The sequence below is a fragment of the Microcaecilia unicolor genome, chromosome 7 (assembly GCF_901765095.1).
Source record: "Microcaecilia unicolor chromosome 7, aMicUni1.1, whole genome shotgun sequence".
Lineage (NCBI taxonomy): Eukaryota > Metazoa > Chordata > Amphibia > Gymnophiona > Siphonopidae > Microcaecilia > Microcaecilia unicolor.
The window spans coordinates 107326544-107341838 of record NC_044037.1 but is presented as its reverse complement, the minus strand read 5'-3'; the positions used below and the strand labels follow the sequence as shown (position 1 = coordinate 107341838).

Below are 15295 nucleotides of genomic sequence, written 5' to 3'. Positions count from 1 at the left end.
TCACTGGTTCAGCTCTACAGCAATAATATCTATATCTATAATGTCCCATTAGCACTTCCTTGGGTGGGGCAGAAGCAGGGGTCAATTCTCTGGGCATAGGATTCCCAGCTCCACTGTACCCTTCCAATGTAAACTGAACTACTCCTACTCTCTGAATAAGACTCAGGACAAGGTATCCAAATAGAGTTACTGGTGATCAGAATGAATCTAACAAGAGTGGCTGGTGAATAAAGCAAAAAGCTATTGCATTAATAAGCAGTTACCAGAACTGACTATGGGAGCCTTTTACTAAAGCTTAGCGCGTGCCAACAGAATTAGCGCGTGCTAAATGCTAAGAAGCCCACAGCGCTAAGCTTTAGTAAAATGGTCCCTAAAAGAGAACTGTGTAATTATTCAGCACACATATTCTACAAACCCCAATCTGACTGGGATAAAAAGGATCTCAGCACATACCCATAGCACTCAGGCTTAGTCATGGAACGATCATGGCAAGTTAACATATGGCTCTACGGGTCTAAGATGAGCAATAGGTTTTATCGATATCTACAGGATTTCTACAGAAAGGAAAGCAATTACTTTTGAACTCTGAACTATAATTGGGAGATTTTTTTTTTTAGGACATATGATTCAGCGCTACATTGCTAAGCTTGAGTGCTAAGGGTATATGCTGAGGTCCTTTTTCTCCAAGTCATATTGGAGTTTGTAGTGTGTGTCCATCAAATAATTACACAGTTCTCTTTTAGTCAATTCTGGTGATTGTTTATTAGTGTATTGTATTAATTTTGAACGTATGACAGGAATGAACCTCGTCTCTCTGCCAGGGTACATTGGAGATAACGGCAAGCTCTCGTATCTGCTGTTAATGGTCATCTCAATGCTTACAGTACAAAGTTCACTGATCGTCAAATGCACAAGAACATCATCAAGATGCACTTGCATCTTTTTAATCAGGCTGACGCCATCTAATAAAATTGGGACAATTTCTGCCCATTTTCTTACTCACTGCGGTATAACAGTGCTGTTTGGGCTCCCCTGACCATTTCCAGACTATTCCCAGGGAGTACAAGATCCATTTGTGTCCAGTGGGTTTAAGAGCTAAAGTAATATATCATGCATATTTATTAGGGAGATCATGAAAACCAACTGTGGAGAGAGATCCTAAGGCCCGACTTCAGTTCCTTTTTCTCACTAGCATAAATCTGCTTTGATCTTGTCTCTTATTCTCCTTTTCTTATAAGAAAGTGCACTATTACCGCTATATATGGTTGCTCTGTTACAACACACTGACCTCCTTTACACACCGTTAGAAGTGCACTGCCCTCTTACCTACGTTTTTTCTGTTGCAACACTGCCTGGTATAATTTCTCTCTCATTTTAGGCATACTATTCCCCCTCTACAGGGTTTTCTTTACTATGATTACAACCCCATTAGAAGGTTATCACCCTTCTGTAATTAAGGCTCTTGTTTAAAAAATAAAATAAAAATGAATGAATGACTTCCCTCACTCCCCCACCCCCCCAAACCCCCAATAAACTTGCTAAAAGCTTTAAGGCTTGGACTCTTCCAGCCCACTGACATACTGCACAAGTTTGTCATTTCCAGGAGAGTGAAGCATATACTGAGATTCTGTGACAAGCATAGCATTTGTCAAGGTAGTAGGTGGCTTAAACCCAGATAAACACACACGGCACCTGAGGTGTGATAAATCCAGAGAAATATATATATATATATATATATATATATATATATATATATATATATATCAAGCAGACACTACTTCTTCTGAGTGTAGAAATCAACTGTTTTGTCCTGGGGGTAGGATATGTGGCTCCATCACCTCCATCCTTTCTCCATCATTTCCATCCCTGCCCCCTTAAAAGCAGCATTTGAAAAAGGATATGAAAAGCACCACGAGGAGGCGGCGGTGGGGGCGGGGGAAGTGGAATGGAAGAGGGGTGTCAAGACGGTAGCCTTGGTGCCAGTACTCCAGGATTGTATAGACAGGGGAGTGTCTGGTAGTATTTTCTATTAAATCAGTATCGGAGGCTGTACTGAAGGGCTGAGTGTTCAAAGCAAGACTTCTCATCAGTATCAACAGAGAAGCTCTACAAAGTAGTAGCACATTTATAAAAAAAAAAAAGTGGACCCACTTTAAACAACATGAGTTTCTGGGAGGGGTCGATGAATACTTGAAGTGGACTTACATGCCACATAATGATCACTTCATGACCCCTAGTATGCTGCACAGGCAAGACTTAATTATTTACAGTGGATCTGCTTTACAAAACACATGCCCGAAAACAACAGGGATTGTGGAGTATTCCCGCATCCAACTTTCAACAGAAGAAAGGGAAAAGACACTGCAGGCAAGACAGGAGGGAAAAACAAAGACATTTGGAACTGCCAGAGCAAAGAGTTAAAAACAGAAACTCAAACATTAAAAAAAAAAAAAATTACCAAGCACATTCAGTGTAAGGGCTTAATAAATCAGCAGACAGTGTGAGGGACCTCTACTGTTGCCATTAGAGGTTTTGGCTCTGTCCCAAGACTGTATTGAACTCCCTTCAGTGCCCTCTGCTGAAATCCTTCCATTTTTCTAGATTTTAAGAAAATATTCCCTCGTTTTCTTCTTTTTGTGGTTTTGTTTTGGCTCCTGCATAAGCAACTTTCATCTTTCTTCTTTCTTCGATACCTTGGAGGAATGCCAAGCAGTGGATCTGTGCATAATACAGAAAAAAATACAGAACAAACAGGGATACGAATCAGGAAGAAGGAAATACTCAATGGCATTCACGCCTACTGACAGAAAGCAGACTTAGCAAAGGGTGGTAAAATTTGATAACCAATGACTGAGCATGGTGCTAAAGGCTACTCCCTACAAAGTCAATAATATGGAAGGGTTCTCAATCCTTGCAGATCCAGGCTCTCCCAGCAGACAGCAGGGAAAGGAATAGCACTAGCTTTGGGGTTCCACTTACCGAATGAAAGTTTTGAAGGCTGCAGATTGAGGATTAATGCAGAGCGGTGCTCGTTTCCCCTGTTGATGATCAGTTATAAAATGATGTACTAGTTCTAGAAGACAAGAAAGCAAGAATAATACAATTTTTCAGTGCAAAGCTGGGAGAGGGGGAGGGCGCGCAGCAACTACATACTGTGGGGACAAAAGCAGAGTGTAGCAAACACTGCTAACTTTTAACCAAGTTGCTGTGCCATCTCCCAGCAGTTTTGTTTTAAATTACTTGAGTCCCTTTGGCAGCTGGAAGAGCACTTAAGCAGCTCATTTCTTGCCACAGAGTTGAAATGACTTGACTGTTATTGTGCAACTTCAGCCCAGTCGCAGGATATGAGGTGCTTTAGTGCTTTTTCAGCTGCAGGGCAGACTTAAGTAATTTAACTGAAGAAAGTTTCCAGGAGGTGGCATGTGAATATTGATAACCCTAGTGTTATACTGCTCTCTTCCTCTTAAAAACCTGAGGCTGGGAAAGGGGAAGCCCACTCCCCAGCCACGAGGGGCCTTCAACATAAATTCCAGACTACAGTTCTGACCTCTGGACACTACAGGATGTGCGTGCAAAACAGGAACTGTATAAGTCTTCTTGGCTGCAGCTCTGACCTCATTCTCCCCAGCCTCTATAATTTCTTTCTTAGGGCGCACTCACCTTTGACCTGCCAGACAGAGACCAAGTTCTTCTCATAGGAATCATCAAACTTGGGGCCGGCACTAGGCTCAAACTCAGCAGTGTAGACGCGACCAGCGGCAACAGAGAAGCAGCAGGTGCACATGCAAGTGTGGTAGCGCAGTCGTCCTTCATCCAAGTACGGGTGAGTGAGTGCATCCTTTGCCGAAATCCGCTTCAGCTGCGCCAAAAATTCCAGAATTAAAACACCTTACATTTATAAATAGACATATAGAGAAAATTCAGAATATGGCGGCCAGATTAATCTTTTCAGAGTGGAAATATGATATAGTTACCCCATTGCTTATTAGTTTACATTGGTTACCAATAGATGCCAGGGTGGAGGAGTGGCCTAGTGGTTAGGGTGGTGGACTTTGGTCCTGGGGAACTGAGGAACTGAGTTCGATTCCCACTTCAGGCACAGGCAGCTCCTTGTGACTCGGGGCAAGTCACTTAACCCTCCATTGCCCCATGTAAGCCACATTGAGCCTGCCATGAGTGGGAAAGCGCGGGGTACAAATGTAATTTAAAAAAAAAAAATAAAGTCTGTATGTTTATATTTAAGATTTTATATGGTCATTCTCCTTTTTATCTGATCCCTTCAGTTCAGCTATTATCAGGTGGTGATAGATATTGTCGCTGAAATCAAATTATGTTTCCCACCAATATGTAAAGTCAAGTTCAAGATATTTTTGCCATCTTCATTCTCGTTTCAAGCAGTTGTAGTGTGGAATTCATTGCCATCTGAGGTAAGAATAATATGCCATTGCATTATGGCATTTTTATTTCAAAAATGTTTGTTATCAGGAACATGAACTGTTTGTTAGTCCTTTTGTTTTTATGAGACTAAAATAATTATTATTTAGTAACGAGGGCTGCATTTCAATAAAAATATTTAATTGTGCGATCAAAGGTTGGACATAGCCAGCAGTCCATGGGGGAGGGGGAGGGGGAGCGGCATGGGAGGGGATGGGGGCACCCATTTCCTCTCCCTCCCCACATTAGATATCATACTTTTCCTGGTGGGAATGCCAAAGCCCTGCCAGTTGAAGAAATCCGCTGCCTGAGTCACCCCCTTCCTCCTCGTGCTACCTCAGGAGCGAGAAAGTCAGTGGAGTGCCTCCAGCCACCAACACTTGCACTCTCCAAGCATGCTCAGTGCATGCTTGGAGAGTGCAAGTGTTGGTGGCTGGAGGCACCCCGCTGACTTTCTCACTCCTGAAGCAGTACGAGGAGGAAGGGGGTGACTCAGGAAGCGGATCAGCTACCCCACCAGCCATTGAACAGGTGCCAAGGAAGGGGCCTAGGTCTCCAAGGCCCCTCCCCTGTGGCTATGCCACTGATTAAAGGACCAATATCTTCCTTTCTCCCACCTCCAGGTCCAACTCTCTCGCCCTTCCTACCCTCTACCCCCAGGTCCGTTCTCTCTCTTTCCTCTCTCCCAAACCCCCCCCCCCCCTCCACCACCTCTCTTCTTTTCACCCTCTCCACCCCATGTCTATTATCGCTGTCTCTCTCCCTCTCTCTGAGCCCAACATCTCTTCCTCTCTCTTCTCCCTCCACTTTCCCCACTCCACATAAGCACCGCCATACTGGGAAAAGACCAAGGGTCCATCAAGCCCAGCATCCTGTCTCCGACAGCAGCCAATCCATGCTTGAAGAACCCAGCAACCCCCCCCCCCCCCCCCAAAAAAAAAAAATTTTTTTTAAATAATGTTCAATGGACTTTTCCCTCCGAAATCTGTCCAAACCCCCTTTAAATTCCGTAAGGCCAGCTGCTCTCCCTCAATTTGTATCTCTCCCTATTTCCCCCTCCCCTTGTGCACAGTCCAGCATTATCTTCCTTCAGTTTTGGCCCTGCCCACGATTACCTCTCCTCCCTCCCCCCCCCCAGCCACGGTTCTCTCTCTGTTTCCTCTCCCCCCCCCCCATGGTTCTCTCTCAATTCCTTCCCTTGCATGCACGGTTGATCCGGCATCTCTCCTTCCCCCCCCCCCCCCCGCTGGCAAATCTCTCCTCCCGGTTTACCTTTTCATTTTCAGAAAGTGTTCGCCCTGCAGCGGCAGCCATACTGAAATGCTGCCTCAGCCTGCACCAGGCCTTTTCTTTCTGACTCGTCCCGCCCCCTTCTGAAAACGAGAAGTTGTGTCAGAAGGGGCGGGATAGGTCAGAGGGATAGGCCCGGTGCAGGCTAAAGCAGAGCTTCAATACAACTACTGCTACAGGGCGAAGATTTACTGAAAATGAAAAGGGTAAACCGGTAGGGGAGAGAGAACCGCTGGTAGTCCGTGAAAGGGAGTGAGAGATGCCGGACTGACCGTGCATGCGTGTGTGTGTGTGCGCAGGCAGGCAGCTAATCATTAAGTGTGATTACATTTTTTAATCGTGATTAGCGTGCAGCTCTATTAGTAACATACAGTGGTGGAAATAAGTATTTGATCCCTTGCTGATTTTGTAAGTTTGCCCACTGACAAAGACATGAGCAGCCCATAATTGAAGGGTAGGTTATTGGTAACAGTGAGAGATAGCACATCACAAATTAAATCCGGAAAATCACATTGTGGAAAGTATATGAATTTATTTGCATTCTGCAGAGGGAAATAAGTATTTGATCCCCCACCAACCAGTAAGAGATCTGGCCCCTACAGACCAGGTAGATGCTCCAAATCAACTCGTTACCTGCATGACAGACAGCTGTCGGCAATGGTCACCTGTATGAAAGACACCTGTCCACAGACTCAGTGAATCAGTCAGACTCTAACCTCTACAAAATGGCCAAGAGCAAGGAGCTGTCTAAGGATGTCAGGGACAAGATCATACACCTGCACAAGGCTGGAATGGGCTACAAAACCATCAGTAAGACGCTGGGCGAGAAGGAGACAACTGTTGGTGCCATAGTAAGAAAATGGAAGAAGTACAAAATGACTGTCAATCGACAAAGATCTGGGGCTCCACGCAAAATCTCACCTCGTGGGGTATCCTTGATCATGAGGAAGGTTAGAAATCAGCCTACAACTACAAGGGGGGAACTTGTCAATGATCTCAAGGCAGCTGGGACCACTGTCACCACGAAAACCATTGGTAACACATTACGACATAACGGATTGCAATCCTGCAGTGCCCGCAAGGTCCCCCTGTTCCGGAAGGCACATGTGACGGCCCGTCTGAAGTTTGCCAGTGAACACCTGGATGATGCCGAGAGTGATTGGGAGAAGGTGCTGTGGTCAGATGAGACAAAAATTGAGCTCTTTGGCATGAACTCAACTCGCCGTGTTTGGAGGAAGAGAAATGCTGCCTATGACCCAAAGAACACCGTCCCCACTGTCAAGCATGGAGGTGGAAATGTTATGTTTTGGGGGTGTTTCTCTGCTAAGGGCACAGGACTACTTCACCGCATCAATGGGAGAATGGATGGGGCCATGTACCGTACAATTCTGAGTGACAACCTCCTTCCCTCTGCCAGGGCCTTAAAAATGGGTCGTGGCTGGGTCTTCCAGCACGACAATGACCCAAAACATACAGCCAAGGCAACAAAGGAGTGGCTCAGGAAGAAGCACATTAGCGTCATGGAGTGGCCTAGCCAGTCACCAGACCTTAATCCCATTGAAAACTTATGGAGGGAGCTGAAGCTGCGAGTTGCCAAGCGACAGCCCAGAACTCTTAATGATTTAGAGATGATCTGCAAAGAGGAGTGGACCAAAATTCCTCCTGACATGTGTGCAAACCTCATCATCAACTACAGAAGACGTCTGACCGCTGTGCTTGCCAACAAGGGTTTTGCCACCAAGTATTAGGTCTTGTTTGCCAGAGGGATTAAATACTTATTTCCCTCTGCAGAATGCAAATAAATTCATATACTTTCCACAATGTGATTTTCCGGATTTAATTTGTGATGTGCTATCTCTCACTGTTACCAATAACCTACCCTTCAATTATGGGCTGCTCATGTCTTTGTCAGTGGGCAAACTTACAAAATCAGCAAGGGATCAAATACTTATTTCCACCACTGTATGGCTGTACTTCCTTGGTAATCATCAAGTTCTTTTTATTACTACCTGCACAGAACCTGAATAAGGAAGATACAGAATATATGATCCATTAAAAGATAGGGTATACAAAATATGATTTTATGGGTTGATATTCAACAGCACTTACTGTATGCGGATAAGAGTGCCAATTACTGGGGCAAGCCACTGATTTTCAGAAGAATTTTCCAGATAATGCCATTAAAATCTTTGACTGCCCTGGCACTACCCAAATAGTACCAGACTGGTATGCAGTAGAGCTGCCCTAACTTGTCCAGACAGTTATCCATGTAATGGCACCGAATAGCGGCAGCACCTGGATAATTCAGCATGGTCACTATTTTAAAGCAACACCAATGGCAGAGTTTAAAAATACCAGGACTTTTTTTTTTTTTTTTTAATACACAGTGCCTTAGTCAGGGTGCCTTGTGAGAGTTAATATCAATAAGCGCATCTGAACAAAGTACAAACTGAGGGAATTAGATATCAAAGAAACCAACTTAGACAGTTGAATTTTGTGCTTTTCTTCTAAAGACTATCAGGATGGTGGCCTGCTGGGGTCATTAGGTGGAAGTCTATTCCAAAGGAAAGATGCTAAGAGAGCACAGAAATGGGAGGAAGCCTGCTCAACATGTGGACAGTAAGAGGAGTGTGAATTCAAATAAAAAAAGGCAGTCTGCCAGATCCAGGAAGAGAGATAGTGAAAGAATAAGTTAGGCATGTATTTTAAACAAGGATCTATAACAGGACAAGGTACACAGAACCCCTCTAGGGTATTAAGTTTCACTATGGATACCCAACTGACTTTGGAACCTCAGATAAATCATAAAGGATTTTTCTTAAAACTGCGTCTTCTAAGAGCAATTAGATCTACTTTTCTTCCTGAACACTTTCAAATACTAGTTCACGCAATAATCATATCTCAAATTGATTATTGCAATTCTTTGCATGTAAGCCTACATCTGAAACTCTATAATAGGTTTCAATTGCTGCAGAATACTGCCGTGAAACTGATATTTGTACAACGGAAATTTGGTCATGTGACCCCCACTGCTAAGGGATTTACATTGGTTACCAGTTCGTGCACGAGTCGAGTTCAAAGGTGCCTATTTGGTGTTTAAAATTTTAAATGGCTTTGTCCATTCTCCCACATCCAGCTTAAAACTTTTCCAGCCCAACGAAAATCTTCATGTTTTCATTCTAGTGATACTGGGGTTACTATCTATTAGAAATATTCGATATAAAAGTTTTCATAATTCATTTATACTTCAAATCTAATAAAATCTGAAATTCCATTCCAATAAGTACATTACCAGATTTGCCTTTTCGAAAAGCTTTAAAAATGTATTTTTTTTTTCAAATATTTTAATATGTGATGTAATGGTTTTATATTGGGATCTTTGTATATTTAATTTCTTATTGTTACCCGCTTAGATTCTTTGCTGATACAAGCAGGATATAAATACTGAAAATAGAATAGAACAGAATAAAAAATAGAAAATAAGATACTTTTTTATTGGACTAATTTAATAATTTTTTGACTAGCTTTCAAAGGCAATACCTTTTCTTCAAGTCAGAAATAAACAAAAGATGACAATATCAAAATATATGTGAAACATAAAAATTGGTTTTATTATAAATCAATTATTGTAATGTTTTATATGTGGGTTGTTCCGCTATGGTATGGAAAAGATTGCAAACTGTTCAAAATATAGCAGCCAGTTTGATTCTCTCTAAAACTAAATATGAGAGAGTGATCCCACTTTATACTGAGTTGCAGTAGCTTCCTTTGGAGGCTAGAGGAATTTTCTTAAGTTGTGTACTTCATTGTTAAAAAAAATTTATTATATGGTGCAAAACCAGAATATTTGAATTAAGAACATAAGAATAGCCACACTAGGTCAAACCAATGGCCCATCTAGCCCAGTATCCTGCTTCCAGCAGTGGCCAATCCAAGTCACAAGTTCTTTGCAGAAACCCAATTAGTAGCACCATTCCATGTTACCAAAGGGGAAGCAGTGGCTTCCCCATGTCTGTCTCAATAACAGACTATGGACTTTTCCTCCAGGAATTTGTCCAAACCTTTTTTTTTTAAACCAGATACGCTAACCACTGTTACCACATCCTTCAGCAACAAGATCCAGAGCTTAACTATTCTTTGAGTGTAAAACATTTCCTCCAATTTGTTTTAAAAGTATTTCTGCTAGGTACTTGTGATCTGGATTATGGAGTAATGTCAGGAAGTATTTTTTTCACGGAAAGGGTGCTAGATACATGGAATAACCTCCTGCAGGAGGTGGTGGAGATAAAAACAGTAATGGAATTAAAACATGCGTGGGGTAAACACAAAGGAATCCTGTTTAGAAGGAATGGATCCACAGAATCTTAGCGGAGATTGGGTAGCAACACCAGTAATTGGGAAGCAAAACCACTGCTGGGCAGACTTCTATAGTCTACGCCCTGATCGTAACTGAATAGATATGGATGGGCTGGAGTGTAAATTTTAAGGGGCTTTGACGTTAGCTTCAGAACTTTTAGTACAAGAACAGTGCTGGGCAGACTTCTACGGTCTGTGCCCTGAGAATGGCAGGGACAAGTCAATTCAGGTATACATATAAAGTACCACATACCATGTAAAATGAGTTTATCTTGTTGGGCAGACTGGATGGACCGTTCAGGTCTTTATCTGTCGTCATTTACTATGTTACTATGGATTGTCCACTGTTGGAAGCAGGATAGTGGGCTAGATGGACCATTGGTCTGACCCAGTATGGTTATTCTTATGTTCTTATGTGTGCACATACACACAAATTCCAACTATGCATCATTCTATGCAATGGTGCCTGCCTAAGTGCAATGGCATGTTGAGTTTGAAGGTAGGCATACATATGGGGAAAGTCTGAGTGAGGTGCACAAATTATAGCATTCTTACACAGCTCTAAGACTGGTGTCTGTGATCAGGCATAAAATATGGACATGTTTTTGACTTGTTACACTAATATTCTATAAAAGAAAGGTAGATGCCTACTTTATAGAATAGGCTCCAAATAGGCATCCCTTTATAAAACTACCCTCCTAATGCCACCTACAGGTGCGGGGAGAAGCCGAAATACTGGGAGATGGAGGCTTGTGCTGCTGGCACGGAGGCCTATCTGTACCCCGAAGAGATTAAAAAGGCAGACGAGGATGTTTGCAAACCATACAGAAATATCCTTCTTTGGATATAACAAGAAGTCAGAGAGCTTCCTGGCTCCATTTAGTAAACTTTAAACTCTTCTGGAGGTCACAAGGTAGTCTGGAGTCCGTGAACAGAAGCTACTGCAGCTGAGGATCTTTGCAGATTACCTTTATACTCCGCCTAAATAAAGGCAACTTTAGAGAGGACTCTGTTTATTTAGAAAGAAGATGATGATTCTACTAAAGCAGCCAATTTATCTAAACCCTCATCACCAGAGATGATGTCTTGTAAAGGTCCCATCCTGCCTCAGGCTACCAATTCCTGCCACCTTGTACAAATGAATGTTACAAAAGGGAACAATGTGTCCTCCCTGCCCTATAAACAACTACAAGCAGCTGCAAAGCGAAAGCTACATACCTGCAGAAGGTATTCTCCGAGGACAGCAGGCTGATTGTTCTCACATATGGGTGACGTCCACATCAGCCCATCTGATTGGAGATCTTCACTAGGAAAAGCGTTTGCTAGCCCTCGCGTGCGCATGCGCGACCGTCTTCCCTCCCGAACGTGAGCGTGCTCATCAGTCCAGTAAATAGCAAAGACAAAGACAAGGGAAGACACAACTCCAAAGGGGAGGCGGGCGGGTTGGTGAGAACAATCAGCCTGCTGTCCTCGGAGAATACCTTCTACAGGTATGTAGCTTTTGCTTTCTCCGAGGAGAAGCAGGCTGCTTGTTCTCACATATGGGTATCCCTAGCCCCCAGGCTCACTCAAAACAACAAACATGGTCAATTGGGCCTCGCAACGGCAAGGACATAACTGAGATTGACCTAAACTTCTCCAACTAACTGAGAGTGCAGCCTGGAACAGAATAAAAAGGGGCCTAGGGGGGTGGAGTTGGATTCTAAACCCCGAACAGATTCTGTAGCACGGACTGCCCGAACCAACTGTCGTGTCAGGTATCCTGCTGAAGGCAGTAATGCGATGTGAATGTGTGGACAGATGACCACGTCGCAGCCTTGCAAATCTCTTCGATAGTGGCTGACTTCAAGCGGGCCACTGACGCTGCCATGGCTCTAACACTATGAGCCGTGACATGACCCTAAAGAGTCAGCCCAGCCTGGGCGTAAGCGAAGGAGATGCAATCTGCTAGCCAATTTGAGATGGTGCGTTTCCCCGACAGCCACTCCCCTTCTGTTGGGATCAAAAGAAACAAACATTTAGGCGGACTGTCTGTGGGGCTGTGTCCGCTCCAAGTAGAAGGCCAATGCTCGCTTGCAGTCCAATGTACGAGTTTATCTTGTTGGGCAGACTGGATGGACCGTGAAGGTCTTTTTCTGCCGTCATCTACTATGTTACTATGTTATGTGTGCAGCAGGGCCAGTATGAGGACGGGGAAAGAATGTTGGCAAGACAACTGACTGGTTCAGATGGAACTCCGACACCACCTTCGGCAAGAACTTAGGGTGAGTGTGGAGGAATACTCTGTTATGATGAAATTTAGTATAAGGAGCATGAGCTACCAAGGCTTGCAGCTCACTGACTCTGCCAGCTGAAGTAACAGCCACCAAGAAAATGACCTTCCAGGTCAAGTACTTCAGATGGCAGGAATCCAGTGGCTCAAAAGGAGGTTTCATCAGCTGGGTGAGAACGACGATGAGATCCCATGATATAGGAGGTTAGATGGGGGGGGGGGGGGGGGGGGGGGGGGCTTTGCCAAAAGCAAACCTCTCATGAAGCAAACTAAAGGCTGTCCCGAGATCGGCTTACCTTCCACACGGTAATGATATGCACTAATCGCACTAAGATGAACCCTTACAGAGTTGGTTTTAAGCCCAGACTCGGAAAAGTGCAGAAGGTATTCAAGCAGGGTCTGTGTAGGACACGAGCGAGGATCTAAGGCCTTGCTGTCACACCAGACTGCAAACCTCCGCCATAAAAAGAAGTAACTCTTCTTAGTGGAATCTTTCCTGGAAGCAAGCAAGACTCGGGAGACACCCTCAGAGAGACCCAAGGAGGCAAAACCTATGCTCTCAACATCCAGGCCGTGAGAGCCAGGGACCGGATGTTGGGATGCAGAAGCGCCCCCTCGTTCTGAGTAATGAGGGTCGGAAAACACTCCAATCTCCATGGTTCTTCGGAGGACAACTCCAGAAGAAGAGGGAACCAGATCTGATGCGGCCAAAAGGGAGCAATCAGAATCATGGTGCCTCGATCCTGCTTGAGTTTCAACAGTCTTCCCCACCAAAGGTATGGGAGGATAAGCATACAGGAGGCCCTCCCCCCCAATCCAGGAGAAAGGCATCCGACGCTAGTCTGCCGTGGGCCTGAAGTCTGGAACAGAACTGAGGGACTTTGTGATTGGGTCGAGTACCGAAAAGATCCACCAAGTGGGTGCCCCACGCTTGGAAGATCTGGTGTACCACTCTGGAATTGAGCGACCACTCGTGAGGTTGCATGATCCTGCTCAACCTGTCGGCCAGACTGTTGTTTACGCCTGCCAGAGATGTGGCTTGAAGAAACATGCCATACCGGCAAGCCCAAAGCCACATTCTGACGGCCTCCTGACACAGAGGGCGAGATCCGGTGCCCCCCTGCTTGTTGATGTAATACATGGCAACCTGATTGTCTGTCTGAATTTGAATAATTTGTTGGGACAGCACATCCCTGAAAGCCTTTAGAGCGTTCCAGACCGCTCGCAACGCCAGGAGAATGATCTGTAGACCTTGTTCCTGAAGGGACCAACTCCCTTGGGTGTGAAGCCCATCGACATGAGCTCCCCACCCCAGGAGAGACGCATCCGTGGTCATCACTTTTTGTGGCTGAGGAATTTGGAAGGGACGTCCCAGAGTCAGATTGGACGGAATTGTCCACCAATGCAGGGATTGAAGAAAACTCGTGGACAGTCGGACTACATCCTCTAGATCCCCAGCAGTCTGGTACCACTGGGAAGCTAGGGTCCACTGAGCTGATCTCATGTGAAGGCGAGCCATGGGAGTCACATGCACTGTGGAGGCCATATGGCCGAGCAATCTCAACATCTGCCGAGCTGTGATCTGCTGAGATGCCCGCACCCAGGAAACGAGAGACAGAAGATTGTCGGCCCTTGCTTCTGGAAGGTAGGCACGAGCCGTCTGAGAGTTCAGCAGAGCTCCTATGAATTCAAGTCTCTGTACTAGAAGAAGGTGGGACTTTGGATAATTTATCACAAACCCTAGCAGCTCCAGGAGTCGAATAGTCATCTGCATGGACTGTAGAGAGCTCCTGCCATGGAGGTGTTCTTCACCAGCTAATCGTCGAGATAAGGGAACACAAACTGCGTAGAGATGCCGCTACGACAGCCAGGCATTTTGTGAACACCCTGGGCGCGGAGGTGAGACCAAAGGGTAGCACACAGTACTGAAAGTGCCGTGTTCCCAGACGGAATCGAAGATACTGTCTGTGAGCTGGCAGTATCGGGATGTGAGTGTAAGCATCCTTTAAGTCTAGAGAGCATAGCCAATCGTTTTCCTGAATCATGGGAAGAAGGGTGCCCAGGGAAAGCATCCTGAACTTTTCTCGGACCAGATATTTGTTCAGGGCCCTTAGGCCTATGATGGGACACATCCCCCGTTTTCTTTTCCACAAGGAAGTACCTGGAATAGAATCCCAGCCCTTCTTGCCCCGGTGGCATGGGCTCGACCGTATTGGCGCTGAGAAGGGCGGAGAGTTCCTCTGCAAGTACTTGCTTGTGCTGGAAGCTGAAGGACTGAGCTCCCGGCAGGCAATTTGGAGGCTTTGAGACCAAATTGAAGGAGTATCCTAGCCAGACTAGTTGAAGAACCCACTGGTCGGAGGTTATGAGAGGCCACCTTTGGTGAAAAAATTTTAACCTCACCCCGATCGGTAGATCGTCCGGCAGGGACACTTTGATTTCGGCTATGCTCTGCTGGAGCCAGTCAAAAGCCCGTCCCTTGCTTTTGCTGGGGAGCTGCAGGGGCCTGTTGAGGCGCACGCTGTTGACGGGAATGAGCAAGCTGGGGTTTTGCCTGGACAGCAGGCTGGCGAGAGGGAGGATAGTACCTACGCTTACTCGAATAGGGAACAGTCCTCCTTCCCCCATAAAAACGTCTACCAGTTGAGGTAGACGCTGAAGGCGTCCGGGGGGAGAATTTGTCGAAAGCAGTGTCCTGCTGGTGGAGTTGCTCTACCACCTGTTCGACCTTTTCTCCAAAAATATTATCCCCAAGGCAAGGAGAATCCGCAATCCGCTGCTGGACTCTATTCTCCAGGTCGGAGGCACGCAGCCATGAGAGTCTGCGCATCACCACACCTTGAGCAGCGGCCCTGGACTTGACATCAAAAGTATCGTAAGCAACCCTGGCCAGGAATTTACGACACGCCTTCAGCTGCCTGACCACCTGCTGAAAAGGCTTGG

General features: G+C 45.3%; 1 protein-coding gene across 1 annotated transcript in view; it reads right to left on the bottom strand.

Annotated features, from left to right (window-relative positions):
- Positions 1 to 604: 604 nt before the first annotated feature.
- LOC115474059 (serine/threonine-protein kinase NLK2-like) overlaps positions 605 to 15295 on the bottom strand; it is an 80771-nt gene continuing 66080 nt past the window's right edge. Inside the window, exons 9-11 of the mRNA XM_030209358.1 lie at positions 3661 to 3859; positions 2980 to 3073; positions 605 to 2718 (exon numbers count right to left, since the gene is read on the bottom strand). Coding sequence (XP_030065218.1) covers positions 2670 to 2718; positions 2980 to 3073; positions 3661 to 3859 — 342 coding nt within the window. The 3' untranslated portion in view covers positions 605 to 2669. The remainder of the gene's footprint in view (positions 2719 to 2979; positions 3074 to 3660; positions 3860 to 15295) is intronic.